This window comes from Prinia subflava, chromosome 2 (genome assembly GCF_021018805.1).
Source record: "Prinia subflava isolate CZ2003 ecotype Zambia chromosome 2, Cam_Psub_1.2, whole genome shotgun sequence".
In the NCBI taxonomy this organism is placed as follows: Eukaryota; Metazoa; Chordata; class Aves; order Passeriformes; family Cisticolidae; genus Prinia; species Prinia subflava.
In genome coordinates, this window is record NC_086248.1 from 68,109,947 (window position 1) to 68,128,187 (window position 18,241).

General features: G+C 35.3%; 1 protein-coding gene across 1 annotated transcript in view; it reads right to left on the reverse strand.

The window, feature by feature from the left end:
• FMN2 (formin 2) overlaps positions 1 to 18,241 on the reverse strand; it is a 154,474-nt gene that overhangs the window by 119,411 nt on the left and 16,822 nt on the right. Inside the window, exons 3-4 of the mRNA XM_063390397.1 lie at positions 5,752 to 5,899; positions 1,518 to 1,579 (exon numbers count right to left, since the gene is read on the reverse strand). Of these exons, the coding sequence (XP_063246467.1) occupies positions 1,518 to 1,579; positions 5,752 to 5,899 (210 nt within the window). The remainder of the gene's footprint in view (positions 1 to 1,517; positions 1,580 to 5,751; positions 5,900 to 18,241) is intronic.

An 18,241-nucleotide genomic window follows, 5' to 3' on the forward strand; every position in this document is an offset into this window, starting at 1 on the left:
AAATAAAGGAAAGATCCCAACCACAAATAAATGCCATTCAAGTGATCACACAGTCCTCCAGAACTCCTGATTAAACTTCATTCTCATAATACTGTTTTTTCATAGGTAAAATAACTGTGTATTCATAAACCTATTTTAATTAATTACATTTCCAATAAGAAAACCATTTATATAGGTCACTCCTTGCAATGAATTATAATACTAAAGACTGATTAAATATGCTCCTTACATGCAATAACTTTCTGTAAGTATAGGGAAAAAATGCTTTTCCGCAATAAAGACTAGAAACCATTGCTAGTGAAACCTGGGTGACTGGAATATAAAAACAGCATGAGAAAATATATTTTAGGTTAAACTTAAAATATTGCAATGAAGAATTATTTTTAATATTATTTTTGTTAATGAGCTGCAGTTTTAAAGTGTTCCATATCGTAAAGGTAGAAGAATTTAGGTAACCAACTAGAAGAACTCTTTCAAGTTATCTGGCAAGACAAGACAAGACATAAAGTTAATACACATACTCTTCCCACCCATGGCTCACAAAAGCATGATCAAGATCAAATTAAATTTGCTATTCTAATGGTCAGTAGTATGTACTTAATGATGCATTCCTTATTTTTCCCTGAAAAGCAAATCACTGACCATTTTCACAAATTCTGCTTGATACAGTGATATTTGAATTGTCTTGTCACTAATACAAAAAGCCTCACAAACAACAAAACAAACAAACAAAATCCTTAAACCCCACAACAAAACACCCAGCAAACCATAAGAAACCAAAAAAAAACCCCAAAACAAACCCAAAGGGGAAAACGAGGAAAACAAGTTGGGAAACAGAGGAGGAGGAAAAGAGATTCCAAGAGCTTTTGGTCACTGCTTGTTTCAAACCAAGATTTCAGAACTTAGCCTTGCTTCTAATGACTTCCAGAACAACTGAATAGTGTTATCCACAAGTAAGATAAGGGGAACAGAATTTAAAGTTGCTCAGCCCCATTAAACACCACCTTTAATGACAAATAGACCATGTATGGTGACATGCTAAAAAAATAAGATAGACTGAGTTTCTGTGGCATAAGTCCAGCCCAGACTGTCTCCACTGTCCCAGTATTACATTATCTCCTTTTAAGTCCAGCATGGCCCTCTAAACCTGTTCACATACTACCACTGCTGGAAGCTTGAGGAGAGAGTCAGAAAAAAATCCCTGCCCCTATTACTTACATGCACTTCTGTAGATTAGCTGTTATAATAAGATCTTTTATAACTATTCCTTACTAATGTCATTAGACAGTTAACTTACTTTTGAGAAGACAATAACATTTTGTAAGAATCAACTTAGGCAGGCAGGAGCCTTCAATCCTTATACCTAGATACACTATGGAGCATATAAAACACCCTCACTCTGGAATTTTTTCATACAGAACATTTACTACATAAAACTATTTCAAAAATGTCTGAGAAGAAGTACTGCTTTTTGCCCTCTTTTAAAAAAAATATAAAACATTCTGTTAGATTCTTACCTGTTCCTGCTGAACACCACTTATGCATTGCTTCTCTGTTTCTCGGGCTGTAGATTTCAACTCTGATTTTGAAAAGAAGATATAGATTTTAAAATTCTATAAATAAAAGAAGTTAACTCATCTTTTGAAATACACAGTTAAGAAATTAATGAAAGGCGTGTGAAGTTAAAAAAAAATCTTAACTGTCCCACTTCCCAAATTATCCCAAAAATTACCCATCCTTAAAATGGACGACTGTTGCCAAATATGTTTTTCTTTCTTCCACTACCACAGAAATTTGAAAACTCCACAATGACATAGGTAGTAATACAAATCTTAAAGAGCAAAACACAAGACACTCCTCAACTAGATCCTATTTCTTATTTTAAAACCAGATCACTTTTCTGACCTTAAAGAATCACACTGTGTCTCAGTTTCCTTTCCCAGTAGGAAATAATCAGAAGGAAAACAAGCTAACAACTCTACAGCAGCTACACAGTGCAAAGATCTTTAATCAATTTAGGAGCTACTGTTAATGATGCCTCTTTATTGATCATCACCCAGTTATCCACACATAACAAGAACAGAAGCATTTTTCTCACACCTGCCCAGAGACCATATGTGTGGCATCTTTCATACACGTTTAAAGGTACCACTATTCAACAGGGAAATCTCTTGACCATTTGCAGGAAGAGTGAAACAGCTGTGAATCAGAGCCTCTGGATTTGTAATTCCTAGACTTTTGGCCTCCTCACAGCTTTCTGACAATCCCAGCTGTTGGGGAGCGAGACATAAAAGGAAGAAACTTCATTAAAAGTGTGAGTTATGTCACAATGCTTGAAAATTAACAATCCACAACTTTTTTTACCCGGATGTGGATAAGCTGTACCTAACAAGAAATAACTCATCATTTAGATTTTATATTTCTTTGTGTTTGAGAGAAATGTTAGTATCTATTTGATCTTTGCTCACAACAGATTCATTCTTTGCTGGTTTTTCTAGTTTTAGACATGAACCCACAACGCTTAATGTTTTCTGCCGTGCAAATTAGCACAACTACCTCCTTTACATACAAGTACTTGAGAAAATATGAACGGGACACTCCTATGTATCGGTCAATATTTAACAATTTGACAATTGTTTAGTTTATTTTTACCTCAGGAATATTATTCTTTGAAAAAGGATTCCAAAAATAAGCATTTTTGTTAAGCAAAATAAAAAAACCACAAAAAACCCAACATAAACCAAACACTACCACCACAGTTAAAAAAATAAGGCTCAGGAAAGGAAAAAAGTGATGTTTGAGAAATGAAACCTTCCCTCTAAACCAAATCAAACAATTTTTCAATTTTTTTTTTTAAGAGACTAACTTAGATTTGAGGTTGTAAACCCACACTGATATTTGTTGGGTGAGACTGTTTCATTTTGCAGAAGTTCTGTAATCTCTGAATACCTTCACAAGTGGTTAAACAGTCACATGGCAGATGGGATGACTGGCCTCTAGTGCCTGCTTACCTGTTTTTTCCTCTATGTTAAGTAGAATAGTGTCATAAGTAAAGAATTAAAACAATTGAATTTCAAATACCCTGTTGAGTCTAGATTCAGGTAATGTGCTGAGATGTGATAATGGTAGAGTGAAAGGCCGTAAGAAGAGACAGGAACAGATTTGGGTATTCAAATACAAAATTAGTCCCATACACGTTGATCTTACTCGTAATGCTGGCTCATTTTTTTCCAAAACCTTAACTGAATCCAGAAGTGAAAAATGTTTTTAGCATAAGTATTTGCTGACTTGAACCCAAATTCATATTAGGTATTTCCAAATGTTTGTTTCCAAATTTTTAAATAAATAACCAACCTAAAAAATCCCCAAACAACAATAATCAACCTGACCAAACCCACTGTCGCAAAACTCCCAACTACTCTTAATAGCTCTTTTCTTACATCCAGCAATGCTTTACATGATACAGAGCATACAGCAAAACTATTAAATGCAAATCATACTAAATAGATGAATTTACTTCTTTGCTAATTTTGGATGGATTACCTAAAACCTCGCAGTATTTTGTCTTGCCTTACTTAAAGATTGAAGGCCTAGTATTGTTCTAATGCTAATGTCTATAATAAAAACAAAGATTCTATAAGAATATTCTGCTGCATTCCTCTCTCAATCAATGCTTGTGTCTAAAATGTGTATTTTGTTTATGAGCTATTGTTTCTAATGTTAATATATATCTCTTTAATTCAGACAACAATAATTATATATAAAACAAAATAAAGCTACCCTGAACATAATAACTAACTTTTTAAAAAATGTTTGTCCCCTACACACTGATAAGGTGTAAATACACAAAATAATTTAGTTACAAATTTTGAGGGAGGTGTTTAACCTCAGGTTTCACATTACTCACCTTCAGGTTGTTCCAAATGGCAAGCATGTGAACAATTAAAGAAAGTTAAATTATTCATCTGTGTCAGTTATATTCAAAAGAATTATAACTTTTCCTTTTCCTCCATGCCCTACATTGAAAAATCACACCAAAAGTTCAATAAATAACTCTTAAGAACTACTTATATTAAACCTAGAAAAACTCCCAATACACATTTTTTTCACTTTATTTCTAACTCTATTTCTTAATATTTTAATTTTTGTTGAGAGGACAGTGGGTGAGATGAGGAACAGAGAAGTCCTATACACATTATACCCATATAGTGGGCATAATGAACAGAAAAACATCACATACAAAATGAATATGTTTAAAAATTATTAGTATTGTCCTTTTGGTAGAAATACACTTGTAAGTGTATCTTTACATTTCCAAATATATTACATTATCACCATTCTTCTAGATTTTACAGGAACTAAACTCTGGACTTACACCAACCTCTACTGGGCTAAAACCTCAAAATAATTTAATTTGAAAGTCACCCTTTTGTTTTTCCAGTGCACAGTGTACTCATAAATACTGTGATCACACATCCATTAGCTCAGTCTCCCAGCTGAGAAACACAGCTCTCAGAGTGGATGGCTGGGAATTCTACCACCACATTTGGCAGCACTTCCATTGAATACATCATCAAACAGGAGATCATTGGTTAAAAACTGGACAGGCTCAACAATCCAGCACTTCAGAGTTCCAGACTCTTAATTGCATCAGTGAGATGGATGCAGAAATGTTTCCTAGATCTCCAATAGAATTCCTTTGGTAAAAGGCACAGCATAAACAGAAAATACAGCAGTATTGCATTTTGGAATCACTTGTTTTGGTTGTGACCACTGAAATAAATGATACCAGTAAAAGTAAAATGTTGCCATGGTAAAAGGTGTCCATGCAAGAAACACTTTGCTCATGTTTCAGAGGAAGTGGCAGAGAAGTCCCCAAGAGAAGCAAATCTGAAATGAACTCCACCCAAAGACTACAAGTGTTACAAAGAGATCTGTTGAAATAATGACTTAACTCTTCAAATCTGGGCAATGAAAAGGAGGAGTGCAAAGGAATGAAAAATTTGAGAATAACCTATGGCTCTCCATAGAGGACATGGGGATGAATACAGACTACAGTTTTGAGAGCTGCTGAATACTAACTAATGGAAAGCAAAGCCTCCAAGAACTTGTGGTATTTACGGATCGACACCACTAACAGAAAACAGGCTTGAAATCCTTGTCTAAATTTCTCTGTCAACTACAAACTTGTTTGGTTTTAATTTTCAGTGTAAACAAAGCTTTTACAGAGCGTGAAGATTGCAGAAATTCAGTTGGTAGCATAACCTCACAAATTTTAAGGTAAAATGACTTTGTAAACAAGACCTCATTTTATTTTTTCACATGGACTTTTCCTACCCCTCTGTCAGCACAGGACTGCTGAATCTACAAAGGAATACCTTATACCATTCTAATAACTTTCAGTATAGCACCAGTTGGCTTTTGAAGTTTTCCATATTTTTAAGAAGAAAAAAGAACTCATATTTCATAGCTCTGAAGGTATGTAAACTGGAAAAGAATATCACAGCACCTGGCAAAATCCATTACTCGACAGATGCCAAGTATGCATCTTGGTTGCTAACAAAAAGAATGCATTTTGGTGAATTTTTTTATTCGATTCATACTAGCTGACATTATTTCTGATGCTAATCCAAGATTCTCAAAACCAGGTGTTTGTTAGCAGCTAAGATACTAAGTTTATATTTCGGGTTCTAAAACACAGCAGCTTCCCCTATCCCATATATTTATCTTCTCTGTATCCAAGAACTGTACCTTCTTCTGAAATTTTGAGCCTTTGTTCTTCATCTGGAGGTTTGGGTGGAGGCCACGCAGATGGAATTCTCCTTGGAAAGCTTCCTTCAATGTAATCTGTTGAATGTGTGGGTTGGCTGACTGCAGCCCAAGTATAAAGCTGATCTTGCTGTGATTTAAAAAAAAAACAAGAAAACAAAATGGTAGAAAAGTTCATATAGAAAGACAAGGTCAAAATATCTAAGCTTTTCTTTCCAGTACAGATAACTCAATAGTACCTATATCAAGACAGATTTAAGTTGTATGCTCTTCAGTCTGATAAAAGACTTAAGACAAATCTATATTAAAATAATTATGTTAATAAACAACAGAAAATTAAGCTTTTAGTTTTCTACAACCCAACAACACATTAGGATACAGTTCAGCACTTTTCTGAGTGTGGAACTCTTTGCCAGTTCTTTTCTTAGAAGAACACATTCTGTCTATCATGACTGCACTTTGTCATGTACAGTTTTATGGCTTGGAGGGAAATACTTCACACCGTACACAATTGTTTTACACCAAACGCACAAGAAAGGAAAATGAACAGAATTATTTCAGCAAAAATTAAACAGATATAAGCACTCTTTGCAGCTCTATTTTTATAATTTCCATTTTAATATTCTTAGAAAAGAAGGTATAAAGGTGGATTTTCTTTTGGAGTAAAACAACTAAAGGTATCCTCAGTCCTCCCTTATAGCTCACTAGCTCTGAGTTTGAGTCTATGATTAAAAGTAGGACACAGAGAGAGTTTCTGATGAAAACTAGGGCAAACTTATGCTTGAAGCTAACAGCAAGATTTCAGAAGACCACAATTCAAATAGTTATTCTTGTGACTGCTAGTTTGCATCAACATGCACACCTTGCAATTAAATATATAGAATACTGTCAATTCTTTAGAGATCATTCAGAGCAATTGCATAAGTAACCTAGTAAATGGTCTGGCAAGATACAAATATTGGAGCACAAAACTAGAAAAAAATCAAGTCACAGGATGAAAATACAGTCATGTGACAGCAATACCTTCTTACAAAAATGATGCTCATTAGACTTCATTCATTCTATTGCTTGAGTAAAAACTGGTACATATTTCATTTTTAGATTTAACTTTTTTCTTTTTTTTTTTTTTTTTAATTTAACAGATAACAAACTTTGAAGAGATATGCACGAGAAAGAAGAAAATGCTACTTGTTTTTGGGATAATCATTATTCTATGTGTCTAAGTTACTACTTGCCTAAAAATAAATTGTTCTAAGAGCGCAAATGTTCTATTGGGAGCAACTTACTTGGAACAGAAAAATGCTGGTAATAAAGTAAAAAGCTTTGTTTTACAGAGGGTGCCTCAGTCAGGGTCAAAGGAAGCTCATTAGACCTTCCCAGAACAAAAAACATGGCAAAAATCCAGACATGTACATTGACTTTAGATAAAGGTAAAAATAAATGGATAAAAAGCTTAAGAAAAAATAACATGAGGTTCTTTACATAGTCCTGAACTCTATTTTATTTAAAAAGCCTGTCCATTAGATTAGCATTACCATGCTACTCTATTTGAACATCTGAAAAAGCTTGATTAATACAGTCCTTTCAGTCACTTAACTCTTTCCCTCAGTCTATTTTCAGCTTTTTAGAGGATATGTATTTCTGAGTTTCTGCCCAATTTCTGATATTGTTTGAGTAAAACATGTACCTGTACATGTTGTGTGAAGAAAAAGTGCTGGATTTCATTATTTGTCATATTTCTGCACCGTTTAAATCTCAAAAATACAGAGGAAAATAAGACTTGAAAAAGTCATTGAGACAAGGCAGAACAATTTTTTTCTTGCCCGCTTCACCACCTTTTACATTCCAGGGAACAGAGGGAAGAACATGCTCTGCACTGAGTTTACTGGCTAAGCCCAGATGACTTTCAATAGGGTTACATGTAGGGTTATAGGGCAGTAAAACAAAAGACAACTGACTGCAGATAACGTTGACATAGCATAAGTGAGGAAGACAAACAGTTAAACTGCTTCTGGACATGACATTTCACCATTCCAATTCTTGAAAGATATAATACAATAATTTAGCAACAGAGTCTTGAAATAAGATTTGTCTACATGAATCAAGACGTATTTAAAAAAACACCCAAACCCTCAGAATTATTGTACAGATGGTATACATTATGAAGGTAAGAAAATATGAAGTACCTATGTTCTTACTGATATAATTTACAGCATATAAAATATGAGCAGTTATAAATTAAAACATCACATAACTTAATAAAAACTCTTAACCCAGCATGGGAGCTTTGTTTCTGAATACGAGACAGTACTTTTTTTTTTTGTATTGCATTTAAGGTGGGATTTCTTTATTTTCTATTCAATAGACAGAAGGACAATAGAATAGACTCCTCAAGTAATGGAAATTTACAGATGTAAATGTAGATTTTCAAAAATGCCTCCGAGGGACTTGCACTACAATAAAAGCATATCAATTTTCAACATATAAACAAGGTATTTAACAACTATTTTCAGATTACTTGCAAGCTAACAAACGTAATTTAAAATATGAAAAACCCTCATGACAGAACCCTCATCCAGAGCCTGAAGCTCTGGATGGCAAGTTGATAGTCCATGAATTACACTTTAAAAGGGAAAAGATTAACCCTGTCTCTACTTTTCATGCCCTTCAAAAGATACAAATCATTTGTATGTCCTAATTCTTATGCACTGAAGCTATGGTCCAAAACCTAATCCTCTTTGTCTTTAGCTTCTTGTCAGTTAATATACTAACCCATCTCATTTCTCCTTTTTCAAATCTGATAGCGTCATAAATGTGCATGATTATTAGAACAGTTTGAAGAAAGAGATTATACAGCCAATTTTGCCATGCTCAAGTCCTGTTCAAGCAAAAGAAACAAAGTAATCCAAATAAAAAGAATCCAGATTTGGTTTTAGTATTAATAATTACAAAGCAATCATCCATAAACCTAAATTTCCACATTCAAATTTTTCTCCTTAAATCTTTTTATTTCAGAGGCAATTTTTACTAAATATCATTGTATATACATTCAGTGAATACTCTTACCGTGATCAAGTTTTGGATGCATCTGAAATTTCCCCTTCATCTTGCTCAAACTCCACTATTTGGTCTTTAAAACATCACTTTTGAAGGAAAAAAAAATAGATATATATGCTTGTAATGAATGATCTCAGTCTTATTTATTCAGACTCATATCTGGGCAGGCACTGGAAGCTTCAAGCTGTCTGAGTCCAATGCACTAAACATGATGTCAAGAAGAGTTCTCATTTCCACACATCCTTACACAGCACTTTCCACTGGTTCTTAAAAGTGCAGAGCATCTGCACATGGGCGAGGCAAACTGCCTGCAGGATCTGCTGGTACCTAATCAATATACATTTTACCACTTATAGATGCTAGCAGTTGGAGTCACAGAATCAGGTCTGTAGTTTAACTCACTCTCTTCCCAGAGAGCTCTCAGTGTGCACAGAGAACAGCTTTTTGTTACAACTTTTCATTCTGTGGTACCACAACATTACACTTCAACTACACAATAAATTAAATATTAAATATTCACTTCACTGCTTGAGCTGGAGATTCTTTCCAGCTCATCTTTAAAGATGAAAATGAGTGTTGGAAGCTACTCAAAGAAAGGCCTCCAGCAAATGCCATGTGACTGGTGACCCCAAAACTAGGGCCATGAGTCAGACCTGCAGCAAACATCAGAAGTCATTCTGGCGGGCCCGGGCCTTTCAGAAAAGTGGTCACATGTTTTTCACACAGAGAGATCAGTTTTGTTCCCTGGGCCACAGACTGAATTACAGATTAGTGTAGGAATATAATATGCAGTCTTGAATGTATGCTACATTGCTCCTGGACATATACAGGTAGTACAACCTTCTGCTCTATGCCATTTCAGTTTTTAATCAGCTGTTTATCTGCTTCCAGTTCAAAGAACAAAAATAGCCATTGTGAGAAAGGCTTAAAAGAAGTGGAGGAGATGGAAGTTGAAATAGCAATAAGTATATATATATTGCCCAAATGGCTGCAAAAGCATGAATTAGCAATGTGAGGATCAAGGGGGGAAAATCTGACCATAAGTATTTAGACAATTCTCAAGGAAAGAAATCAAAGCAGTCAGGTGGGAAAGGTGTGGCAGTACAGCAGCACAATGCTCTGGCATTAGGTAGCAGTAGAGGGAGGAATTATTTTAGCAGTACCTCTAAACTTTATAGCACGAGAGTGCATTGGTACCAAGTTGCCTGATGATTCTTGTGTTGAGCTGTGATGCAATAGGGCTCTATTTTGCATAATTTTTTTTAATAGTAAACTTGAAATTTTTTTCACTAGAACCATAAACATTCAAAGTTATCCTGAAAAGGGAAGAACAGAAGTGTTGGCATGTTCTCAGGCAAGTATAACTGGGCCAGGAGTAAACACAGAGCAATAGTTACAAGAAAGTTCCTACTCATCAAACCATTCTGGATGACTTTCTTTCAGTGGGAAGCAGTTGAAGAATGGGGAGAGGAAAAAGTATAACTGCATTTAAGACAGAATGAGATAAACTCATAAAGGAATTAATTCCATTTTATGTTACTTGGGATAAGAAGGGACCAGACTCCACGTCTCAGAGGTGTTTTCCAGGCTAAGAAGTACAAAGGGCTTGTCCACATTTGTGTATAGTTTCTTGGCATTTAGTCTGTTTTAGGTGTGTGGAAGGATTGATTTTTTTTTCCATTCAAGAGGTTTAATCATTCTAAGTATACAGCCTTTAAAATGAAAATCAACGTCATGTTCTCCACTAAACACAAAGAGTTAATTGTAGAAGCAAGGTTTTAGTTCAAGAAACTAGAGCCAGGCTACCTCAAAATGCTCTTATCAGCAGGAGACTGCTTTATTTTAAGCAGCTTTTAAAATAAAGAAATCAATACTTTTAAGAATGGGGAAAGTGGTTTACTTTTTGAGGACAGGTTCAGTAACAAATCTCTGTCTTGCCACGGACAGAACCAGAGCAGTGATTAAACATGGCCCTTGACTTGTGCTACCTTTGGCTGCGCCAGTGAGCACAGATGCTTTCCAAGGTTGAAAAACAGCAAGTCCTTCATAATACCGTCATGTATAGCTGAAGCAGCACTTTATCCTCATAAATTAAATTTCTTACATAAGCATTTTATTTGAGTCAAAGAGATTTTTTCTTTTCAGGGAACTACTGTGCCTCAACAATGAATTTAAAAACACTTCAAGTGTCAAAAATCGTGTAACATTTATTTCCCATGAAATGACTTCAACTTCCTCAACCAAAGAGAAAAATATGTTTGATCCCATCAAACTTTGTCCAGGATTCAACCCTGTATCCCAGGAGACGCAAAGAGACTCAATAGCCCTGCAGTTAGAGCTCTCAAAGGGAAAGGAAATCAGGAGGCTAAATTTCAGATTTCCACATCTATTCTCATACTGTTCCAGTGTTGTCTTGGTCTTCCTATTCTCCAGTAAATTCTACATTTAATAGAGCTGAATAGGTTCAGCTGGTGAGCTTTCAGTAAACTTGGAAGAAGGAACAGTGGCTAGCCTTCAAGAAAACAGGTCAAGACCCAGCCTCTCTACACATCCAACTGGAACACATAAAAGGCAACACTTGGAAGGCCACATCCCAGGACGACCAGGTTATCAGCTACTACTGACATGATCTGAGGGTTTATCCTCTCACTGACTCATCAGAAAATGTAACCTGAGACAAGAAGCTTCTTCATCAGGAATTTTTTTCATTTACACCAACACGGTTCTTCCGTAAGTTTGGATTCTGAAAAAATTGAATTACCTGAATCAAATTGCTTCCTTAGAAAATTCCTTTCACCTCTATGCAATGTGACAATGTAATTTTTACTACTGTAAAAACTCTCTTTGAAAGAGATATACAGTATTTGGAAATGCAACCCACAATTTATTTGCAATTCCAAGTGAGAAAAGACTGTTTTATGTTTTCATGACTGACATTCTGAAGAAAGAGAACTAACCTACAGAAAGTCATAAAATATATCTCTTGAGGTGACAACCTGACCACCACCTTCACCATATGCACAATGATAGTAAAAAATTTAAACAGGTGGTGTAAACTTAACATTCAGTATATAGCGCTTGAAGCAATTCTTCAAAACAGCAAGCAAGTAATCAGTGTTCATTGCAAAAAGAAACCTAAAAACCCAGCAACATCCTACACATAAAACATCTAAGTTGAAAGTGTATATGATAGCATCACCACAAGGAAGCAGAAAGAAGAAAAAAAAAAAAGGTGTAAAAAGAGTAGAATACTGCAGGGCCTGAGCTAACAACTGTAAAATAAATTAGGTTTTTTAAGAAATGGAAGCAGGGAAGCAATACTGCAGCCCAATGATCAACCAACTGTTTGCATTTTACTACACTCAAGAACATTCAGAATTGCTCACTACAAAAGACAAAGTGTCACAAGGTGTGACTGGGCAATAGAAGAGGAGACATGGGGGCTTTGATTTAGCCAAAATGAACTGCTATGATAATCTACACTACAAACAAAGATTAAGACAGCAGATTAACAATCTCTTTTCTCTGCTCTAGTCCACAATTTTCACTTGTTCACTTTTAAAGACTTATTCACAATTGACTCCAACATACTACTCTGATAAAATTGAATATTCCAGTGTACTGCTCTGAGATGGGACTATATTCAGTCTTTCATATTATATGCCCAAGCACCGAAAGTATGTCTGAAAAAATGCTGCCTGCGTTGTTGCCAGCTATGTGCTGCTACTACTCAGCAGAAAGAAAGCAGTGTCTTTACTTCCTTAGAAAGCATTTGCACCACCACAGGTGGCCAGGAGATAATAGGAAAACAGCCTTTTTCTGCAGCATTTTCCATTCACGCTGTCTGTCACTATGCTTCCTTGGGGAAGCATTGTTTCAGGAACAGATGACAGCCTAGTCAGGCATCATAACTACAAATGGCACAAGGGGCAGTGCCTATCCTAAACTGTCAAACATGACTCTGTGTAAAATCATACCGTAACACAGCAAAAAATATACCATCCAGAAGACTTTATTTAGCCCTTCCATTATAGAATGTGCTGAAACTGCTGATAAATCAAGAAGGCATTAACAGCTGTACTCAACACAGTAAGAGCACTAAATAGAAACACTTAAAAGAGATGCAGAGATACAGTCAAGTCAAAAATCAAACCACAAACAAATAACAATGAAAGAAGATGATATTCTTTTGTTAGCGTCACCTGAAAAGTAGTCATTACTAGATCATTCAGTGTGAAACTGAGATTAAGTTCCTCAGAGAAGGAATACAGTATTGATACTAAGGTATGCTTGATTTTCTTCTCAAAAGCATTGACAAAATTATAAAAGAAAGCTCCTCTCACAAAATAATTTAAATTTAGAATTCAGGTGTTTTAAACCTAATGCTTAATTACTTGCAAAAGTTACTTGAAAAGCTTGTCAGAAGAAGAGCAGGAACTTGTTATGAAAGAAAAAACTGTCCATAGCTTACAACTATACAACGTGAACTGGAAAATCTGAAATAGGAAGTCATAATTAGGGATTACACATCCAGAGTGTGTAGAAAAAACAGGTTTTTTGCAACTACTGGATAAAATGCAAACACCAAGTACTGTCAGTATTGCTTAGCACTGAGATGTTAAAGGAAGTTGCTTCACATTGATAGAAAAATGCCAGCTTCTTCCTTGTTATAAACAGTTTAAGCCCTAATAAAAATATTTATAATTTATTCAAATTAGTGATGGCTCTCTGAAGATAGCTCTCTTATACCTTCAGTGATTACTAAGAGAGGAGCTAAGCAGATGAGATCTGTATTTACTAAGAACTATGATCCTCCAGCAGGTGAAGGAAAAACTTGCCTGCTGTTACATTCTTGTCAAAGATGCCCCCTTGAGAAATGTCAATTTCATGATTATTTTACTCTAACAGGATAACAGAATGAGGTAACATGCTAAAAAGCTCAAGACTACAGCTGCTCTATGTGTAGGAAGGCAGGTAGCTCTCACAGCTAACAAGTGACAAGACAAGGGGGAAAGGCCTCAAGCTGTCCAGAGGAGGTTTAGATTGGATATTCGGTAACATTTCTTCATGGAAAGGGTAGTCAGGCATTGAACAGGCTGCCCAGGGAAGTGGTAGAGTCACCATACCTGGCAGCATCCAGAAGGAATCTGGATGTGGGACTTGGGATTAGGCTTTAATGGTGAACACGGTGATGCTGGGTTAAAGGTTGGACTTGATGATGGTAGAGGTCTTTGCCAAACTTAACTATTCTATGATTCTATGGTTTAGGAATGGAAGACTTCTTCACACAGCATTAATGTCTTGCATATCATTCACTCAGAAGATATTTTGATTTAATTTGAATCTTTGGAAACCCTCCTGAATAACTCATGACTACTAAAAAGTGAAAAAATTAAAAGGCAGTAGCTACTCAAATGGCAAGCAATTTTTTCAGAGAACATGCTTTCTTTAGGTTTTTGCAAATCTATCTTTCTATAAGTTGCCCATTTACTCACTTGACTTTATTCATTTTTAGTTAAACCCTCTGTTTTTCTTTTATAAAATACTAGCAGAAGCATGAAAGACTAAAGATAGCCTGATGAGTAAGTTGTCATCACATACATGAAGCAGCATACATGAATTTGCAGCCTCCCTAGCAAATGGGAAACTAGCAGTCAGGGCAACGTATGTCTAGACAGAGAACCTGCCACTGAACATTTACATATTCCTTAAGATACTCTTTACATTGTTAGATAAGGTAGGAAGAGCTATAACAAAAGCTTCCACTGCTTCTTAACAGCAATATCTTAAAAATACCAACCCATGTCCATTTATGTTACTTTTAAAGCTTTTTAGCTGTATTTTTCAGACTAATCTTTTATTCTGGGCAACTGCCATCAACTGTTTCAAAAGAAAAAATTGATAAAACAGGCCAAGGTTGAACATGCAAGTTCTCTCATAAGTTCTTAAAACAGTTCTAAAATTTCTGTCCTTTGGGCAAAATTGACAAAAAGTTCAGAGATACTTCATGAACTTGTCATGTCCAATTATCATTAAAAGCTATCCAAAGACCTGAGTAATATGGAAATGCCTTTGGAAACAATCTTTAGCATAAATGTGGTGACAGCTGCTAGCTCTCTGAAGATTTGTCCTCTCATTTGGCATTTGTTGATCCTTCACGTTTTCTATACATGAAAAAGAAGTAAGCATCACATCCACAAAGCATAGTATACACCAGAGACACAAGTGCCAAGAATTTAAATTAAACTGAATTCTAGGAGCCATTATAAAACTTGCCCAAGAAACTAAGAGTTGTAAAAGTTGTCTTTACTTCTAATGCACTGCTTGATTTTAGTCAGACAGAAGGGAAGAGAAATAAATAAGATCCAAAAAGAAACCAAAAAGAGGGCTGTACAAGTCGTTAATGGCTTACACTGAAGCCTGGAATATCTTGGGAGAAAAAACGCAAACCAGATCTCTTGCATTACTGAGAAAACAGACACAAAATTTGAATAAACATTTCTAAGACGGAGAAGTAGAGGTGACCAGAGGGCATGAATAATAAAGAAAATGAGAATATAATCAGAATCTGCAATTGCAAACATTTCAAGAGATTTCAGCATTAGCCATGTTAAATTAAATTCACTACAGGCCATCCAGAAAAGGGGATCAGAGTGAGGGAACAAGACTTTTAAATAATCTGTTTATATTCATCTCAAGCCATGAGCAATAGACCATAGAGTGAACAAAACTTACTGAATTGTTTTCATAAACTGTAACCTAACATCTTCAAAAAATAAAGTCTGTGGGACCACACTAAAGCAAAAAAGAGAATAATGGATTTTATTCAATTTAAACAAAATAGTACTGTAAAGTTCAGAAATACAAGGGATAAGTCAGAAAATGAGAAAAGGATTCAAGGACGGCTTTCAGTGGAAAAAGTGTAGGAAATCCTGAAAAAAAAAAATTTTGAAAGAGTGGCCTAAGAGAATTTACAAGCACCAGATTAAGATTAAAATCAAAATAGCCGAAGAAGTAACATTAAGGAACAGGCAAGCAATGTCTTCATGAAGAAGGGAGGAAGGCTAACAAGCTGGCAGGGACCAGGACAGGGCTACAGGAGCTTTGCTGATGGCAGTTTCAGCTAAGGGAAAAAGATATCAACCAAAGAGGAGGCAATCCAAAATTGCACTGGGGGTCTGATGAACTCGGAGAGGAATGAAGAATACGGGTCTGGCTCTGCTCCCAATTTTGGAGTAAGGTCAAAAGAGATGTACCTCCTAATTCTAGATGGATGAAATCTAGGTATTAAGGCTAGTCCTTATTTAAATCCTGATTCCTACATCCTTAAAATAAACTGTTAGATCAACATTAAAGTTTTGCTCTAATGAATTTTAAAAAATGCAAACAAACAAACAAGAAAAATGTGAATAGGAAAAAAACCCCAAAGTACACACATGGAGAGTGATGCAAGAGAGGACACAACTCACCAACCTTACACATCCTTTTTCAAGTAGTATTCAGGATCATCATAATTTTTTTCAAGCTAATTTTTAATAGTTTCATTCCCTTACGTAACAATTAGCATTTATTTCCTGTAAAATACTTTAAATTCACTCTAAGATGCACAATTTTCAAGCCACTAGAATTTATACTGCAAGTTCTAAGTATTTTTGTTTCAGAAAACGTGCAACAAATAAACCGATAGGTGTTTCTGTACTGTGGCCACCAAGGCTGGAGTAGGAACATATTCCAAAACCCGGCATCAGCAGGCCTCAACTCTGCACCGTGTGGAATTCAATTGTGGAGATGGGGTGTTGAAGACAGCTGCATGCTCCTTTGGAGTACGATGGACTACTGGTTACAGAGCAGGGCTGCGCGCCACTTCTGACATGGTTTTACCAGGGGTGCAATCTATTTAGGGGATTTACACAGGAAAATAGTCACAGAAGCTGTGACATTTGTGACTTACTGATAGACCAAGTCAAATTAAGACCACTGCTAATCCAGCAAAATCCTAAATTCCTGACCTGGACAGATGGTTGACGTGGCACTAGGCTACTACCATGTCCCTCCTTTTGGATACGTTAAACAAAAAATAACTAAAATATCTGTTACTCAGACAAAGCATGGTATATCAATCAAAAAAGAGCCTTTTCTCTTTCTTAGCAAACTCTGAATTTGATAAAAAAAACTATTTAGAATGGAAGAGAAGCTTTTTAAAAATATGGCATTCAATAATCTAATAAAGATTGCTGAATATATGGTAACAACAGTAGAGTGGAAAACATTACCAGACTCTTTTAAACAACCCAAAAAATAAGAAACTTGTCTTTTCCAGTAACTTTTATAAGTATATTTAACCACAAGCACTTTCAAATATTGTGTGATTTTAAGTTGCCTGAGTAACCACAGTTTTATAGTCAAAGTGCATTTTCAATTAATTTCAAAAACCAGTCAAAAAAAAGTTTCAAATGTTGCATCTTAAAAAACCAAACACTAACACCAAAGCCAAAATATAAACATATAATATTGTTAGAGGGACCATAGGATGACTTTGTTGATAAAATGGGTTATTTAGAAAGTTTGTACAAGAATTCATTGCAAAAAAATTATTCTCTCAGGTTTCCCTTCACCAGTTGTGTTAAACTATTCTTTAGGAGGGATGGGAAAGATTTAAAGAGCAAAGAAGCAATCACATTCTCTCATATCACTGCCAATCCTTTTTTGAGTGTTTTTAACCAAAGTTCAGCTTAATTTATAGAATAGAGATGATCTTAACCATACCAGGAAAAAAAAAAAATTAAATATTATGTTTATATACTATTTTGAAGCTAATTAGTGAAGAGAAAATCCATAATTATCTTTAGCCACATAAAACAGTACTAAGTCCCATAGATTACAATAAGACATCCTAATGTTGAATTAATTATTCAAGAGAAAGAAAAACGATGTAAGGTTATGCCTACACCCAGGTTTGTACCAGTAGATAAACACCAGGCCAGGTAGTCCACAGGTACAGATAACACTATATCTGGAATGCCAGCATATTTGCATTGACCCCTGCACTAATTTGTATCAAAAGTATTTTCAGGGAAAAAAAACACCTAGCACAGACATCCAGTTTATGTTCTGTAAAATTTTGTGACATTCTGTTTTCTGTTTTTGCTTTAATTTATATTTTTTGGTGAAGCAGTTATTGATGGAAATCTTGATAGTCACACAAAGTGCTTTGATTCAAAGAAGACAACAATGAAAACTGCAAACGAAGAACAGACTAAGACTAAGATATTACTTAAAAGCTGAAGAAATCAAGTTATAGGACAACGTCCTTATGTACATACCCGAGCACAGAAAAATAGCTGGTCAGTCTCCTAAAGGCAATCTTCATTAAAATGACAAACCAAACTCTTTCAGGAGGGATAAACTAGTAGAA